This window comes from Pollicipes pollicipes, unplaced genomic scaffold (assembly GCF_011947565.3).
Source record: "Pollicipes pollicipes isolate AB1234 unplaced genomic scaffold, Ppol_2.1 Scaffold_4740;HRSCAF=5597_pilon_pilon_pilon, whole genome shotgun sequence".
Lineage (NCBI taxonomy): Eukaryota > Metazoa > Arthropoda > Thecostraca > Pollicipedomorpha > Pollicipedidae > Pollicipes > Pollicipes pollicipes.
In genome coordinates this window covers 9717835-9734067 of record NW_023596545.1, presented here as the reverse complement: position 1 = coordinate 9734067, position 16233 = coordinate 9717835, and the positions used below count along the sequence as shown (strand labels likewise).

Below are 16233 nucleotides of genomic sequence, written 5' to 3'. Positions count from 1 at the left end.
CGAGGTCCCCCCCTCATCGGGGGCCTGCTTTGCACCGAGGTCCCCCCGCTCATCGTGGGCCTGCTGTACGCCGCCTGCCGGCCCGCTGCTGTCTGACAGCAGCGGGCCCGCGATGAGGCGTCCCTCTGGCCAGTGGCCTGTTCTGCGCCGAATGAGCGTCAGAGAATAGCGGAGCAGCAGTACTTAGCATCAATCGCGTCAGACTGCCAGACAGGCCGGTAAAGTTGGAGCATTAGGAACTTGGTGCGGCAGAGTGCCCGAGCAGGACGCCGGGGGATTTTCGTGGGCGTGAAATCCACTCAGAGACCAGCATCAACGTGTCCAAAGCTGTGTTCATTGTCGTGGGTCAACGCGAAGGAAAGGCAAACTGGCACACAAGCCTGTGTTCCGGCGGAGTCGCGTTGTTCTCCTCCGTCCAGTTCTTTTTGTAGCCGCAGTTCGATGTGTTAGGGACTGGGGATGACTTAGTGAATATATATTTTTCATCAACTATCCTAATTTGGGCTTCCGATGTCCTTCATGGGCGAATCCTTGGGAGGGTTTTTGGGAGTGATGCCGGCACAAATCACGGGCTCCTCATGGGTGAACCGGACGAATCACGGGCTCCTCACGGGTGAACCGGACGAATCATGGGCTTCCCACGGGTGAACCGGACGAATCACGGGCTCCTCATGGGTGAACCGGACAAATCACGGGCTCCCCACGGGTGAACCGGACAAATCATGGGCTCCTCACGGGTGAACCGGACAAATCGCGGGCTCCTTACGGGTGAGCCGGACGAATCACGGGCTTCTCATGCGTGAACCGGACGAATCACGGGCTCCTCACGGCTGAACCGGATGAATCACGGGCTCCTCACGGGTGAACAGGACGAAACACGGGCTCCTCACGGGTGGACCGGACGAATCACGGGCTCCTCACAGGTGAACTGGACGAATCACGGGCTTCTCACGGGTGAACTGGACGAATTACGGGCTCCTCACGGGGGCTCCTCACGGGTGAACCGGACGAATCACGGGCTCCCCACAGGTTGATGTGACGTTCGCGGCTGTGGACTATGCCCGGCCGATGTTTGGCCGTACCGAGCCATGCCATGGTCTGCTCCATCAACGCTGATTACATTTAGGTGATGGGTGATGTGCGTGAGCCGCCAGGGGCACGGAGGAGAGAAGGCTGAATGCTTTGCTGTCAAGATGAAGCAAGCTAAGCGAGTTGTTGGAAAAATGGATTTTTGAACAGGTGTCACCGAAGCTTCCAGTAAATAAATGTGTGCAAGTGACACATACACAAAAAGCTAAGCTGTCTGCACAGGGACAGTGCCGGGTAATTATTTGATGAAGCCTCAACGGGCATTTCGTTTGAGATGAACCGATGGCAATATGATTATGGCATGGAAGGGTTTTTGGGAGTTTTGCCGGCAGGACCGAAATCTGACGGCCATTTGAGGCTCTGCTGTGATAACATGCCATCATAACAAAGCTTGTTGGCACATGTGTAACAAAACGTGACGGGATGAAATCACGCAACCTGAGAGGTACCAAGCATTGTACTCGGGAAACTAGTGTACATCGGCAGAAAATGTTTGACGGGAGACTGCGTGCCTATCAAATGGAACCCCGCATCAAGCTTTCTAATTCCGTTGCTGCTAGAGTAGCGCAATGACGTGTTCTTACAATTATTTCGATCTTATGCATCAGATAATCAGTCGATGTGCTCTTTTGTCAATGTTTTCATTTCTCTCCCGTAGGCAAGATATTCAGAGTAGTAGATTCCTGTATTCGTCATTGGAACAAAAAGGGCACATGTGTATCTAATACTTGGCACCTGTGGCTGAATCCAGTGTTTTAGGGAGCTTATGTTCTAGGTCTGCTAAACATGCGACGTCACAATATCTGTCTCATTCTACTTTTTCCTCTGGGTCCGCCATTGGTAACATTTTGAGAGGCTTTATTTCATCCCAGATGGTACGTGCTCGCCTCCCCCCCCCCCCCCCCCGTAGCCAGTTCGGCCCAAGAACAGCATGCATAACATGATCGGCTCCGTAAATTTTGAGACCTCCGGGCGACTCAAAGCGACCTCACAACCTCAAACGCACTAACGTCGGTCACATTTAAACGTGAAGAGGAATTTGCCGCATGAGCGTGGGATCAAAGTGACTACTTCATCCATGGATGCTGTGTGGTCTACTTTGGCCACATGACGACGCCTATGATTGCTTCTGATATTGTTTGGGATTACCTGTCTGGGTTTATCTGATATTGTTGATGATTACTTCTAGTATTGTTAATTATTACTTCTGATATTGTCTGGCGGATACGCCTCCCGGTGTTGCCTGTTCACGAACGTCGGCAGTGACGCTGGGTGAAACTTGCCCCCCCCCCCCCCCCCGGTGTTCGTCTGCTCATGTGCGCCCCGGCTCCCTGCGCTCCGACTGACGCCGCGTCTGTCCATTTGTCTCCGACTGACGCCGCGTCTGTCCGCCTGTCTCCGCTGACGCCGCGTCTGTCCGCCTATCTCCGCTAACGCCGCGTCTGTCCGCCTGTCTCCGACTGACGCCGTGTCTGTCCGCCTGTCTCCGACTGACGCCGCGACTGTCCGCCTGTCTCCGACTGACGCCGCGTCTGTCCACCTGCCTCCGCTAACGCCGCGTCTGTCCGCCTGTCTCCGACTGACGCCGCATCTGTCTGCCTGTCTCCGACTGATGCCACGTCTGTCCATATGTCTCCGACTGACGCCGCGTCTGTCCGCCTGTCTCCGACTGACGCCGAGTCTGTCCGCCTGTCTCCGACTGACGCTGCGCCTCTCCCTGTGCCGCAGGCTGGGAGCGGCTGGTGGACCACGACGTGGTCAGCCGCCAGCTCTCCATCTCGTCCGACAGCAAGCTGCTAGACGATGACGTGCGCGAGGAGGCCAAGGTGGTGATGCGGCCCAAGCGGCCGCCGCGACCCAAGTCCGAGCTCTACCTCTGCAAGGACAGCCGCGCCTCCAAACGCTACTCGGCCTTCGGGGTACGTGCGGGTCCGGCGCCGGCCGCGCCGGGGCTGTGCGGGTCCGGCGCCGGCCGCGCCGGCGGCTGGCAGCAGATGTGCTCCGTGCGCGCTGTGGACGTTCAGCCGCGTGTCGTTGTGAAACACCATCAGCTGGCGCAGATATGCAGTTGCTTTAGATGAGCGCAAGGTGACCCGAGCAATCGATACGCCCGCACAACCCAATGGACAACAAGCGTAATTTCTGGTCAACTCCGCATTGATGTGCCGCGTCCTAAAAAAAAAACGCACGGAGTCTGCCATCTATGTCTACTTGTGGCACATATATATATATATATATATATATATATATATATATATATATATATATATGACATATGCGATCAAGATGTCCATGTCAAGATGCCGCCGCTACATGCATGCCCGGTTCTGAATGTACCGGTTAGTCTGTGGGCGCTGGTACCGTAGGCGCGCCCTCATCCAGTGTGTTTCGCTGTGCCTTACCGCACCTGACGTGTTGTTCGTGCCGTTACAAATGAACTTGCGCGAGTTTGTTTGAAGTAAGCGTCTGCTTTGACAGTCAACTAATTACGGAGCTGCGCTCTGCTATCCGTGGATGTTTCAGCTCATCAGAAGGTTATTTTGGCACATTTGAATTACTGCAGGACGAAGTTTTATGAATGACACACAAAATGGCTCAGTTTATATTCCATAAAGGTTCCGGTTTTACACGTTCGATGACACAATAGCAGTGGGGCTCACTGACTTTATTTGTTCCCGGAGGACCTGATTGCTGAGATGGTTCTCATATCAATGACATTTAACGAAGCTGGCGGGACTCACCACGCGTATTGCGGCATGCGTCGTGGCAGTCAGTCATGTCTCCGGCCTTACGAACAATGATCATGCTATTCCAGTCGCTCCGATTTTGTTTGTAGGTGCAAAAAGGCCGTTCTGGGCGCACCTTCAGTGACTGATTTCGGCCGAGCGCCGCAGTGAGTGCCGGAGATCAGTCCCCGCTCTACGCTCCGTTCGGCCGCCAGTGGAGGTGGTCGGCGGCCGGCAGACTGAATTGCGCCCGTCGAGCGCCTCGTTCCGAGCGCGCGGGTGGTTGCTGCCGGTCGGCGGTGCTTGCCTCGAGCGCAGTCAAAACATCGAGCTGTCAACTCGACTCAGCTGCCGGAGTCACTGGGGCTTACCGCTCTGAAATACGTGTGGCGGGGGCGGGGGAGTGTCGAGCGCTGCGCACGCGCGATAATGGGACCGGCATCGGCTGGCAGCCTCCCGCGAAATGGCCGGCAGCCAGCGCTCTCCGCCGCGGCACGCGCTGAGCCCCGGCCACGGGAGCGTGGTGCCGGTGCGGTACGGCTGCGTGTCAGCCGCGTCAATCAGCACCGTAGTTGTTGCTGGTGGTGATCTACAAGGTGGAGACCACTGTCGCCCTTCTGTGACTTCAACACTTGTTGGTGCCTGCGGGACCATAAGCGTGCGGAGAATGAGCCCCACGCAAACGAATGCCGGATGGGCGAGTCTTCCATTAGCGAGCTGAAACCACATGGCCAATGGCTGGTCGTCACGCTCCGCGCTTACTGCTGACACCGGGTGTTCCATGCACTCCTGTTTTGCCTAGCGGTGCAGCTTCGCAGCTTTCTGAGGCGGCGGCCCATTGAGACGGCTCCATGGCGGGGCGTGGAAGTGAGCGCCGCCCGTCAGGGGCCCGATGGAGGCCGCGGCGGCTGTTACACCACTTTGGTCCGCTTCCCCGGCTCAGCGCTGACGGAGAATCTCATTTACCACGTGCGTAGCCCGGCAAAATGCATGCATTTCATATGGGCCGGTGATGGATACGCCCCCAGTTATGACACGCGGGATAAGGGCATTTGCATTCGTCGAAGGGTGGGATTCGCGCTGGTGTCGCCTGAGGGCGCCGGCGAAGCGGAAGAGTGGACGTGTGGTGCAGCAGTCCACGCCTCCGCTCGCGCTACTCGCGTGCGGTCTGCTGCCTTCCCGGGCTGGTTTCGCGAGCTCTGATAGGTCCTGTCCTAGCGGCCGCTAGCTCTGAGGTCGGTGTAGAGCAAGCAGGCCGGTCCGACTGGGCGTCACCCAGTCCGTGGCCGGACGTCGGACGTCGGTCGGCGCGCTCAGAGCCGCGGCCGCCTCTCGTGCCGACCACCTGCCCGGCCTCGACACGACGCTTGCGTGCCCCGCGCCGAACGCACTCCGCTGGGGAGGCTCCGGCGGCTGGCGAGACTGTGAGATTGGCGCAGAGCCAGCCGCGGGGGCGCCCCCTCTGAGCGCTCGGGGGTGGGCTGGCCGCGCCGGAGGCCGCTCCAGAGCCGCGGCCGGCGCCGCCGCCCCCCGGGGAGTCGGCCCAGACGTCTGGCGCGCCCGGGCCGGCCTCGGGTCAGACGCGTCCCGTCGGGGCTCCGTCGGCCGTTCATCTGCAGTCGGCCGGCCTCCGCGCGGCCGGCGCGGCGCGAGTTACGGCGGCGCCGGCCGGCCGCGGCCAAGGGCAGATGGAGAGCCGAGCGGCTAGTCCGTTTGCGGCCGCTGGTTGGAGGCAAACTGATCAAGGTTGATGGCTGCCGGCGCGTTGGGAGGCGTTTTATTGCGCGGTCGCTGTAGCCCAAAAGTGGTCGTAAATAACGCGGGTAGCTGCCGCCCGATCCATGGGTGCTATCATGCCTGACTGACGCCAGTGCTGGCTGCGGGTTTGCCCTCACGACCAGCCACCTCATGTGTTTATAAATGGCTGATGACTGACTAAATCTCCCGGAGCCGTTAGCATTTACTCCCCAGTATCCCTGCCTTATGTGGTGGCCCAGAAAAGCGTGGGTTGACGTGAGAGGTCAGCCAGGAGCGCTGCGGTCACCGTCATAGGTCAGAGGCCACTGACCCGGCCTGACCGGGGCGGACTGCCAGACGCCGCGTCGTTGCCAGCCTATTACCCAGATTAATGCCGCGCGAAACGCCTGTAATAACGCGGCGGGGTGCTCGGTGCGGCAGTGGGGGCGCGATCGTCTGCCCTGCGGGATTGACCCCGTCACACGTCGACGTCAGCACGCGGAGTTCGGCGCGCCGACCGCTGGCGTCCCGCTGCTGGGGTCCTGGCGTGGCGATCAGCTGACGTCCCGGGCCGAGGGTGCGCGTCGGTGCCGCGACAGGAGCGTCCGCCGCTGAGACGGAGTCGACGGGCCGCTGCGGCTTCCGACCGCCGACCGCCGCTGGCTGGAGCCCCCAACTGACCGGCGGCGGAGCTCGAGCCGGCCGAGACGCGCGGCTCACACAGACGCCAGGAAACTGCCGGCAGTATGGGATTGCGCTCCATTTGTTCTCTTTATTGGGTGGAAGATGGCAATAATTGTTGTTAAATGGTGCCATTAAAAAGCCGACTGCATAAATACGCCGTTTGCCACTAAACGGTCCCAACCGGTTAAGCCGCAAGGAAATTAATCGGATTCCTCAAAAGTTAGTTTCATAGTACACAGTGGCAACAGGTGGACCATTTTTACCTTTGATTGGATTCTTGACGATTTTTTCTCGTAAATTAGATTTTATAGCCATTTTGTTAACGGACATTTCCTGTAGTGTTCCATCGAACATGGCGTGGCATTTATCAGTTTGAGGTCATTGAGACGTTTTCGTTCTCTTGTTCCCTTGACATTCAGTAGCAGTTTTGCAAGATACGTAGTGCTCTGCTAGTTCAACAGTTGTTCTGCTAGTTGGGTTTGGGAAAGCAGACGTGCGGGGTTCGATTCCCCGCGGTGCCGGCCCTTACTGGCAGGTTGAGAGGCAGGCGACGCCATATAGCCTTAGCAGCTCAATGCGTCGTAAAACCCCAATTACACTACTAGTTGGGGAATGAGCAACTGAATGTGAACGACAGCTGATGCCAAACGACAGACGGAGAAAGCCTCCTATGCATAGGTGGCGCTACAACAGCCTTCGATGTGTTATCCGTGCTGTCTGGCATCAGGCCTCTCCAGCCTCCATGCCGCCAGCAGCGGCTGGCTTGCGGACCATCGAACCTCTCCGCGTGCAACTGGCTGCCGGCGGGGGCGCTCTGACTCACTCACGGCGGGTCATTCGACCAAACAGCTCGTGAACGGGGCTTTTTGTTGGACTCGCCGCGCGGGAAATGCTCTGCTGGTGGATGCTGCTGCTGCTCTGGCTGCTCTGATGCTGCTCTGGCTGCTCTGATGGAAATAGCAACGGAAATAGACAGAAGGCAATATCTGTTCATGTTTCACGTCACTTTGCGGCTGTTGCACTGTCAAAAGCACACTTGTTCACAACGATGCCACCGGCTAAACGGCGAAATGGTTGATGAAAATGGGAAGCAGTGTTATACATTCTTCCCGCGCAGCCCCATAGGCACACGAATAAATTTTAAGATTAATGAGAAGGAGGCGTCCTTCCCCCCCCCCCCCCAATTGCGCTGCCCATACATACAACAGATTTTATGTTCTGTCAGTGAGAAAATGTATGAATATTTGTAAGTCAGTGCCCTGCCGTTACACGAGTGGGTGGTGGTGCCCCACTCTCCTTCCCCTAAACGGCACACGTGATTGGGGCATGTTCGCCAGCATGTATCGAATTTGTTAAGATGTGATCATATTTGCATCCGGCGTTCGGGAAACTGACAAGCAATAAAAAAATCACGTTGGAGACACCGGACTTTGAAATATCTTGCATTTTAGTATGACCCCAGGCGCTCGTAAGCAACGCTGTTGTATACCAGAGTTACGATGTTCCAGTTATGCGTGGCCAAACGCTTTAAGCAGTGTGCACTCGGTTTTTGATGTGGCATTTCAGGAACTCGGTGGAGGGGCTGGTCTGCTGCTTTTCATCCAAATCTTCCTTGCTGATTAAACGTAAATGAAACCTGACTGCATGCTCTAGTGCAGCATATGCCGGTGATGTGTGTGTGTAACGGCATGCTCTGGTGCAGTATGCACCAGTGATGTGTGTGTGTAACGACATGCTCTGGTGCAATATGCGCCAGTAATGTGTGTGTATAAGTGCATGCTCTGGTGCAGTATGCGCCAGTGATGTGTGTGTGTGTGTTTAAGCGCATGCTCTGGTACAGTATGCGCCAGTGATGTGTGTGTAACTACATGCTCTGGTGCGGTATGCGCCAGTGATGTGTGTGTGTGTGTGTGTGACTGCATGCTCTGGTGCAGTATGCGCCAGTGATGTGTGTGTGTGTAACTGCATGCTCTGGTGCGGTATGCGCCAGTGATGTGTGTGTGTGTAACTGCATGCTCTGGTGCAGTATGCGCCAGTGATGTGTGTGTGTGTGTAAGTGCATGCTCTGGTGTAGTATGTGCGCTGGGATGTGTATCATGGAGCGCAGGTACACCCGCTTAGGCTTGAGCGCATCGTGAGAAGCGCGTGACTGCATTGTATGCAGGCCTTGCCAAGTAAGGCAGATCAGGCCTTCGCCATGTCCTGGAATGTCATAAAGCCCTCGCGTTACGGGCGTTGCCGTGAGTCTGTCAAAACATCCTAATTGGAATAATACGGTCGGCATAAAGCCGTCGCTTGCTCATGTTGAGCTGTTCACCTTTGTCATGAGAGTATTGCTGCTAACCGGTCCTCCGCCTGTGAAGGAGAGTTTGGTCATCGCTCCGGGTATCGTTAACCATCAGTTGCAACGGCCGAAGTTAGTAATTTTGTACGGTATGATAAGCGAACCGAGCAGGGAAAAAGCACTTGAACTGCATTTGCTCAAAAGTGCCAGACCTGTGTATCTGCGTGATCTGGCTTGGTTCGCCAGGGTGGCAGCTCCTTTGTACAACGAGAGACTCGGGACAGCGGAAATGTCAGCTGGCCACTCTTGCGTCACTCGCTCTTCAAACCGGAGGTCACAGAAGTTAAATAACGCGTGCCAGGCATATGACCTATGTATTGCGGTTCTGAAGTGAGAAATGTATCGAGGTCGAGGTGTCGTCGTGCGAAGTGAGCAGTCCGACGTTTCTTCATGGTGCGGAAAGCACCCTGAAACCCGGCTGATCGTGAGCTTCTCTTGACGATGACCGGTGGTTTTGTCTAAACCGGTGTCAGTGGTTTGTGGTGTCCGTTCCATTGTCCCACCCCCGTTTTGCTGTCCTATCCATTGTCCTGTCCTTTATTTTATCATCCTATCCATTATCCTGTCCTTAGTCATCCTGTCTTGTCCTTGTCATGCCCTGACTTATTTATTCTCCTGTCCTCGTGTTGTCCTATCCATTGTCCTATCTTTATTTTGTTGTCCTATCCATTGCCCTGTCCTTGTTGTGTTGTCCTATCTGTTCCGTCAATACTTATGCTCAGCAATTAGTGTGCAGAGTGTCTTGGCGAATCTTGCGGAGCAAATGACTGATGCTGCAGCTGGTGAAGACCATCGGATATGGTGTAAATTTGTGACTTAGATCACCTGATAGCACGATTTAACTCCTGTCCCTCTTCGTATGCATGCTGACGTTGCACCATTGAATTAGTTCCGTTCTGCGGATTCCCTTCCAAGTTTACTGGAAAATAGCAGCGCGCACGACTGCGGACCTGCCTGGAGTATTTTCGCGGCCTTTTGGGACGGGTCGTCCGATAGACCCCAGCCTGCCGGGCTGGCCCTGTCGCTCGTTCAGCCGCGCGCGCCTTGCGCCGGCTAAATGCATCGCGGATTGTATGAATTATGCAGCGCTCGCTGGTGCCCTGGTGGGACCGGCCAAGATTGCGCGCCGATTGTCCCGCTCGTGCTGCCAATTAGCTGGGTTTGGGCGCCGGGTACGGCTGGAGGCGGCCGGGGCGGTGTCTGACGGGAGAGTGGCACCACTGACGCTAAACGACAGCGGCCTCTCAGACCAGATCGCAGATGTGGCCGGGCGATGGGAGCGATTGGAACATCTGTACGGCATCGTTGGGGACAAATCTGTTCTGGGCAAGATATGGAATGGCTTCTTTGTTGGGAGATAATATTGGATTTCTGAGAAATCGGGAAGATGGATGTTGAAAGATTGACGTTAAGGGATATTGGCATAACGGGCAAGAGCCTTGCCATTTGTCAGATGCACCGCAGTGAAATGATACCGGTGACGCTGAGGACTTCCTTTCTGGACTCTCCAGTGTTGGTCCGTTATCACATCCCGTATTGTAGACGCCTCGCGGTCCGCATTGTTACATTCGGCTTCAGTAATGGAGAGATTAAATCACTAAGCACCGTATCGGTCAGTTCCGTCATGGAGCAATATCGGGACCACAAGATTCCGTCTGTCTTCAAGATCCGGAAAGTCTCGTATGTTAGTGTTCCCAATGGCTCATCCAGAATTAAGATAGGCAACAGAAGCATCCTCTGTTTGGCCCCCAACTATGTCATTAATCCCATAAATGTTGACTAACTGCCTATGGGGATCTGCTGAGTTTTCAAGCCATGTTAGCGCTACAGAGGCCGGCGTCCTCGGTCTTTGCGTCAGCACAAGTCAGCGGCGCTCCGCCTCTGCACGTGCTGCCTGCGGGCTGGTGTCGCCTTCTCCCGCGGCGTCGGCCAGACTCCAAACGGCTGTATTTGTTTGCTTCGCCGTGGCCTCACCCTCCACCGACTCAGAATTCCTCGACCGTTGATCGTGTTTCTTTCCTGCGACGCCGCCGCATCGATGGTCGGCGCCGGCCGGCCGGCCGGCAGGCAGCGCCGGGTCGGCGCCACGCTCGGTCCGCGGGCGCATCCCTCGGGAGCTCCTGAGAAGTAGGGCTTCCCATATCGTGCGCTTAAAATGGCGTGCGCGTGGCCCGCCTGAAGTGCATCAGCGCCCGCGACGTCTGGAATTGAGGCGTGTCACGGGACTGGAATGCAATCGTGTGCGGGATGAGCGCGCAAAATAGACATGCCCTATGGCCACAGGTGTCCGGGTAGATTCGCTGGCACACTTCTGCGCACCACAAGAAGTAACCATAGCAACAGCTGTTCGCCGTGGCGTTGAGGCGGAGCGGCAGATTATGGACAGCTGGCTTTTGCACTAGCGTAACAAAACCCTGTGACGCCACGCCGTTTTGTGTCCCTTGATTGTGTGATTGACATTTTGTGACTCATGTTGTGGCATTGTCTACCGAACTGCGCTGCCGTCCAAAGATAAAACCCCATATTCATTTTTGACCATATTGCGCTTTTTATGTCATCTGATTCATCTACCCATGCTGATTTCGGTTATTTAGACGGTCCGTAGAAATTTTCACAAACGTTTAGCCCGTTCTCGTAGCATTCTTTCACTTTTGAACGGCAGCGCGGCTGTAGCGAGCGGCGGCGGGGGCGGTGGCAGTGTCGCTGTGCCGCGTCCGTGACCTGGCCAGCTGAGCTCGGACCGGGCTGCGCTCGGTCGGCGGGCCGAGCCCGGCGGTGGCCCGGGTCAGCGGCGTGATAGTGTTTTGTCTGCCGAGACAACACGGCCATTACTGTCTGCCGCCGGAGGACGGAATCCTGTAGCGCACCGTGCTTCAGTCGGGCTGATGATCGGATCTGTCTGGAGCAGAGGAGATAATCGGATCTAGCTGGGGCAGAGGAGACGATCGGATCTGGCTGGGGCAGGGGAGACGATCGGATCTGTCTGTGGGAGAGGAGACAATCGGATCTGGCTGGGGCAGAGGATACGATCGGATCTGGCTGGAGCAGAGGAGACGATCGGATCTGGCTGGGGCAGAGGAGATAATCGGATCTGGCTGGGGCAGAGGAGACGATCTGATTTGACTGGGGCAGAGGAGACGCTCGGAACTGGCTCGGATCTGGCTGGAGCAGAGGAGTGCGACTCCCTACCTGCGGTCTGTCTGTAGCGATTGGGAGTGTCGTGTCTGCGCGGATGGATGGCTGACGATGTGCTGGGGTGATGGCCTCGTGTGGCGGCGGCCGGCTGGTGGGCTGTTGCCTAGCGGTCATAAGTGGTGGCCGCTGGCTGGGGGAGTGTGTCCGTGGCTGGTGTGTGATGGCGGCCGACGGGCGGAATCTGTCGGCGGCAGCGGCGCCTGTGGTTGGCGCGCGATGTCCGCTGGCTGGTGACGTTCGGCCGGGGGCTGCCGAGGGATGTCCGTAAGTCCCAGCGGACAGTCGACTGACGCCGTCTCCGTTGCAGGGTGACTCGCCATTCGGCAGGCAGGAGGCCTACTTGAAACTCAACCAGCTGGGCGAGGGTTCCTACGCCACCGTCTTCAAAGGCTACAGCAAGTAAGTCGCGCGGGTTCACAGGCCCACATCTCGCCCGAGAGACGTCGCTCCAAATCCGCTAAAGAAGTCAGAGAGAGCCCCAGTCGTCTGTTGGCCTCCCTCCCTCCTCCGCCGTCGCCTGTCCGTGCCCCACCCCCGGCGCCGGGAGTCAGCACACAGCGGGCGCCCGTCCAATCTGCCGGCGGCCGTTTATTCGCGCGGCGCGCGGCCGTGGCCGGGGCGCGGCGTCCCCATTAGCCGGCCGGCCCGGACGGCAGCGGGGTGGCGCCTGATGGCGCGGCGGCGCTCGGCGGCCGGCGGGCCGTCGGGCCGCGGAGACGGCGCCAGTGTTGCCGCCTCATCACGTCCACGGCGGCGCCGATCGGCCCCTGTCGGCGGTGTCGTGCCTCCGCTGCCGGACGTCGACACACTGGGCCGGCGGGCGGGCTCGTTACGGGCGCGGAGGGCGCCGGACGCTGCCGCGGCGTCTCCGGCATCCCGGCGTGGCGCTTTGTCGTCGACCTCGCTCTCGCCCTGCCCTGGCTGGTCGTCTCGCCTGGCGCCGCGGGGCAGGTGTCTGTCGGGTCGTGCTGCGGCAGCCTGGCTGTGCAAGTCGGAAACCAGATGTCCCTAGCGTTTATGTCGGCTGGGGAAGGTGCGCTTTTTCTGCGCTGGGAGTGGTAACTTAGCGGTCGACGCTTTGAGGGAGTGTCCCACCTTTGGGACATATTTCAAAAACACACGAGTGAAACCTCAGAGCTAGTTATGTCAAATAGTACCACTGGGTAATGCCACTGCGGCACCGTCAAAGCATAATAAAGATATTAAATTTAGTTAATTTCTCGAAGGTGGTTAAAATGTACTATCGCGATGCGCATCGCGTGCGAAATGCGTGTTTTTTGGTGGGCGGACGGGAGGCATCGCTGCTGTTGAGAATGCGGGTGACTCATGGATCGCTGCTAATGTGCTTCACCAGTTTCCATGTAGCGAACTACTTCGCCGATCTTGACGACGGCCCTCTGCTGCCAGAGCACTTTCTGCCGGTTAGTCTGTGGTGTATGCCCCCATCCAGCCTCCGTCCCTAGCGGCGTGACCCACTTGGCCGGTTCAGGGAAGTGGCCGGCTCGTTGCCGTCCACGTCTGCGGCGGCGCGGCGCCGCTCCAGGGCGCGTTCCCAGTGAGACGCCCCCTGACCGGAATGACCCAGCTTCGGGGAAACGCTCGGGCGCGCGCGCGCGTCGCGTTATCGTCCGCTCTAAATCACGGGTCGTTTTGCTGGCAAAAACAGACGGCCACGCTCGAGAAATGGCGTCGGCCGGCGCCTGCTGAAGACAGCCGCGCGCCGCCGTCCGTCACACCATTGTGTCCGGTGTGCGGGCGAGGGGCGCGTGCCGTCACCGACCGCTCTCGTCTTGAGAGGATCTGTGCCGGCCCAGAGGGTGGGACAGAGCCGGACTGGACCCCGGGCTGGCGGCGCCAGCGGCTGAATATCGCCCTAACGAGCCGCTCCCAGGCCCCGTGTTTTTGCTGGAAGCGCTGATTGCCGGAGACCCGAGTTACGGCTCGAATTCGAAATGCTATTATAAGCCAGTGGATTTTCTGAAGGCTCTTGATGATGTCGTTTATGTCATACTGCGTTCGAGCCCTAGAGGAAGGGTGTTGACAAGATCGCGGCGTATGAAGCCGGACTGATCCAAGTGCCCGCGCGTCGGACAGCGTGCGAGTTCCTGCACGAGTCGTGAGGGCCTTTTGCGGGGGTGGCTGCGCATCCTGTATGTGTCGTGCGGGTTAACTTCCGCAAACTCGTGTCTATCCCACTGTGAGAGGTCCACCGGACTCGCGTCGAGAATCAGCTTGTCTGACTCAGGTACCCCTGAATCCGTCGCCCATGTCCTCCAGGGAAACGTCAGGTGTAGTAGTCGAACCCTCGCCGGGACAGCGGGCTGGTGCAGCCACTCTCCGGGCTCGTGCAGGCGTCTCCCGAGACGCTCGTCGCACCCTGAAGGAATTCCGAGCAGTTGTGCTGTACATTGGTTTACCTGACATGCCAGCTGCACGTTCGCAACGCGTCAGCCGAGTGGCGTCGCACGCCCCCGTACCTTGGCTGGTGTCGGTGCAGTGCTGGTGCGAATTTGGTAGAAAATGTTGAATTTGTATGCCGTGTGCCATTTTGCCATGTTAGTTCGCAGAACTTGACGTGGGACTTCGGCGCAGAATGGGCTCGCTAGTCGTGACGTCCAATATCCTCAGCGGAAATTGAAAAAGGAGGAATGCTTAAGGTGTTGGTGTTGTTTGATGTCTCATCTTATCTCGTTCTCGTGGGAATGGACAGTTACTAAAAAGCTGGCAAGAAGTCGTGTTTGCAAGACATTGTTTGAAATTGCCTTGTTTACCACCATCCTTTGAAAGGAGCTTTTGTATTTGGTTGCCTGGATGTTTAGTTGCCTCCTTATGTTTCCCTCAGCAGCGATTACCGCAAGTGTTTCCAGCGATGAACACACTGTTGTTTCATTTCGATACGGGGTGGGCGATGATGAGTCACATCATTCCATATTTTCACAGCGGCACTTCTCCCAAAACGAAGTCCATTACGGGTCGTCGAGTGGCCCCACACTTTCAGTCCATAAACAAGCTGATCCTTGTCTCCTTTCCGTGCGACTCTTGGGTCGGTGGGAACGTTGGTTGGCTCGTTTGAGTCAGTCCGAGGCCAGGCGTCCGCCCTCCCCTCGCTCCTGAACGTCCCACCACACGGTCCCAGCCGGCCGCCTGGAGCATCTCTGCCGGTGCCGCGGCCGCGCGCCGCCCCGACATGGGCTGGTGGATAATTTTCCGGCCGGGCGGCCGTTACCCGCCGCGAGAGCGTTGGCGGAGGGTCGATTGCCGCCAGGTTCCCTCTGTTGATGTTGCTGACGGCGAGGCATTCATTACATCAGCTACTTTCTGACGGTCGACGCACGCTAATCCAGGGCCGGCAGGGGCAGGACGCGACCTCGCAGACAAAACCCGCGGGACGATCGGCTGCGGTGAGTGACGGTGAGTGATGCCGCTCCACTTTAGCCTGGCCTGTCCTGTCCTGTCCGGCCTGTCCTGTCCTGTCCTGTCCTGTCCTGTCCTGTCCTGTCCTGTCCTGTCCTGTCCTGTCCTGTCCTGTCCTGTCCTGTTCTGTCACGTCACGTCACGTCCTGTCCTGTCCTCTGTCATCCTGGGTCTTGACTTCTCTCGCCTCACCTCGCCTCGCCTCGCCTCGCCTCGCCTAGCTTCGCCTCGCCTCGCCCCGCCTCGCCCCGTCTCGCCTCGCCTCGCCTCGCCTCGCCTCGCCTCATCTTGCCTTCCATTGCCTCATATCGCCTTACCATGATTTGTTAATTTATCTTGCCTTTCCTTGCCTTGCTCCAACTCTTTCTACTCCACATTACTGTCCTCTTGTAGGTCCCTGGTGCCACCTATGTCCAGCAGCAGCATAGCTCCCGGCTACTGGACATTCCAGCGACAGCGAGCAGCCAGCTGCCTCCTCTCGGCCTGTGTCGTGAATCACACATAAGAGGAGAATCCACTCCGTGGCGGCTAAACTACCGGCGCCCGCGTGGTGGTGTGGGAAGGCGGCGCCGGGCGACGCTCCTAACTGCGGGCCACAGACGGCACAGGACGGCGCTGCAGCTACGGACCACAGACAGCACATCATGCGCCAGGCGGCGCTGCAGCTACGAACGACAGACAGCACATCCTGCGCCAGGCGGCGCTGCAGCTACGGACCACAGACGGCACATCCTGCGCCAGGTGGCGCTGCAGCTGCGGACTACAGACGGCACATCCTGCGCCAGGCGGCGCTGCAGCTACGGACTACAGGCGGCACATCCTGCGCCAGGCGGCGCCGCAGCTACGGACTGCAGACGGCACATCCTGCGCCAGGCGGCGCTGCAGCCGCGGACCACAGACGGCACATCTGCACGCCGTCTCTCTCAGCCGCCTGGACGTATTCTGGTGATCGCCTCGTTGGATATGCCACCGCGTTTGGTGGCGGGTGGAGGGTGCCGCGCGGCCGGGTGCACCAGCTGGTGTTACAGTTCGGGTCGGCGGCGC

At 58.0% G+C, this 16233-nt stretch overlaps 1 protein-coding gene across 1 annotated transcript in view; it reads left to right on the top strand.

The window, feature by feature from the left end:
* LOC119099016 (cyclin-dependent kinase 14) overlaps positions 1-16233 on the top strand; it is a 34830-nt gene that overhangs the window by 4258 nt on the left and 14339 nt on the right. Inside the window, exons 3-4 of the mRNA XM_037222063.1 lie at positions 2818-3008; positions 12083-12174. Of these exons, the coding sequence (XP_037077958.1) occupies positions 2818-3008; positions 12083-12174 (283 nt within the window). The remainder of the gene's footprint in view (positions 1-2817; positions 3009-12082; positions 12175-16233) is intronic.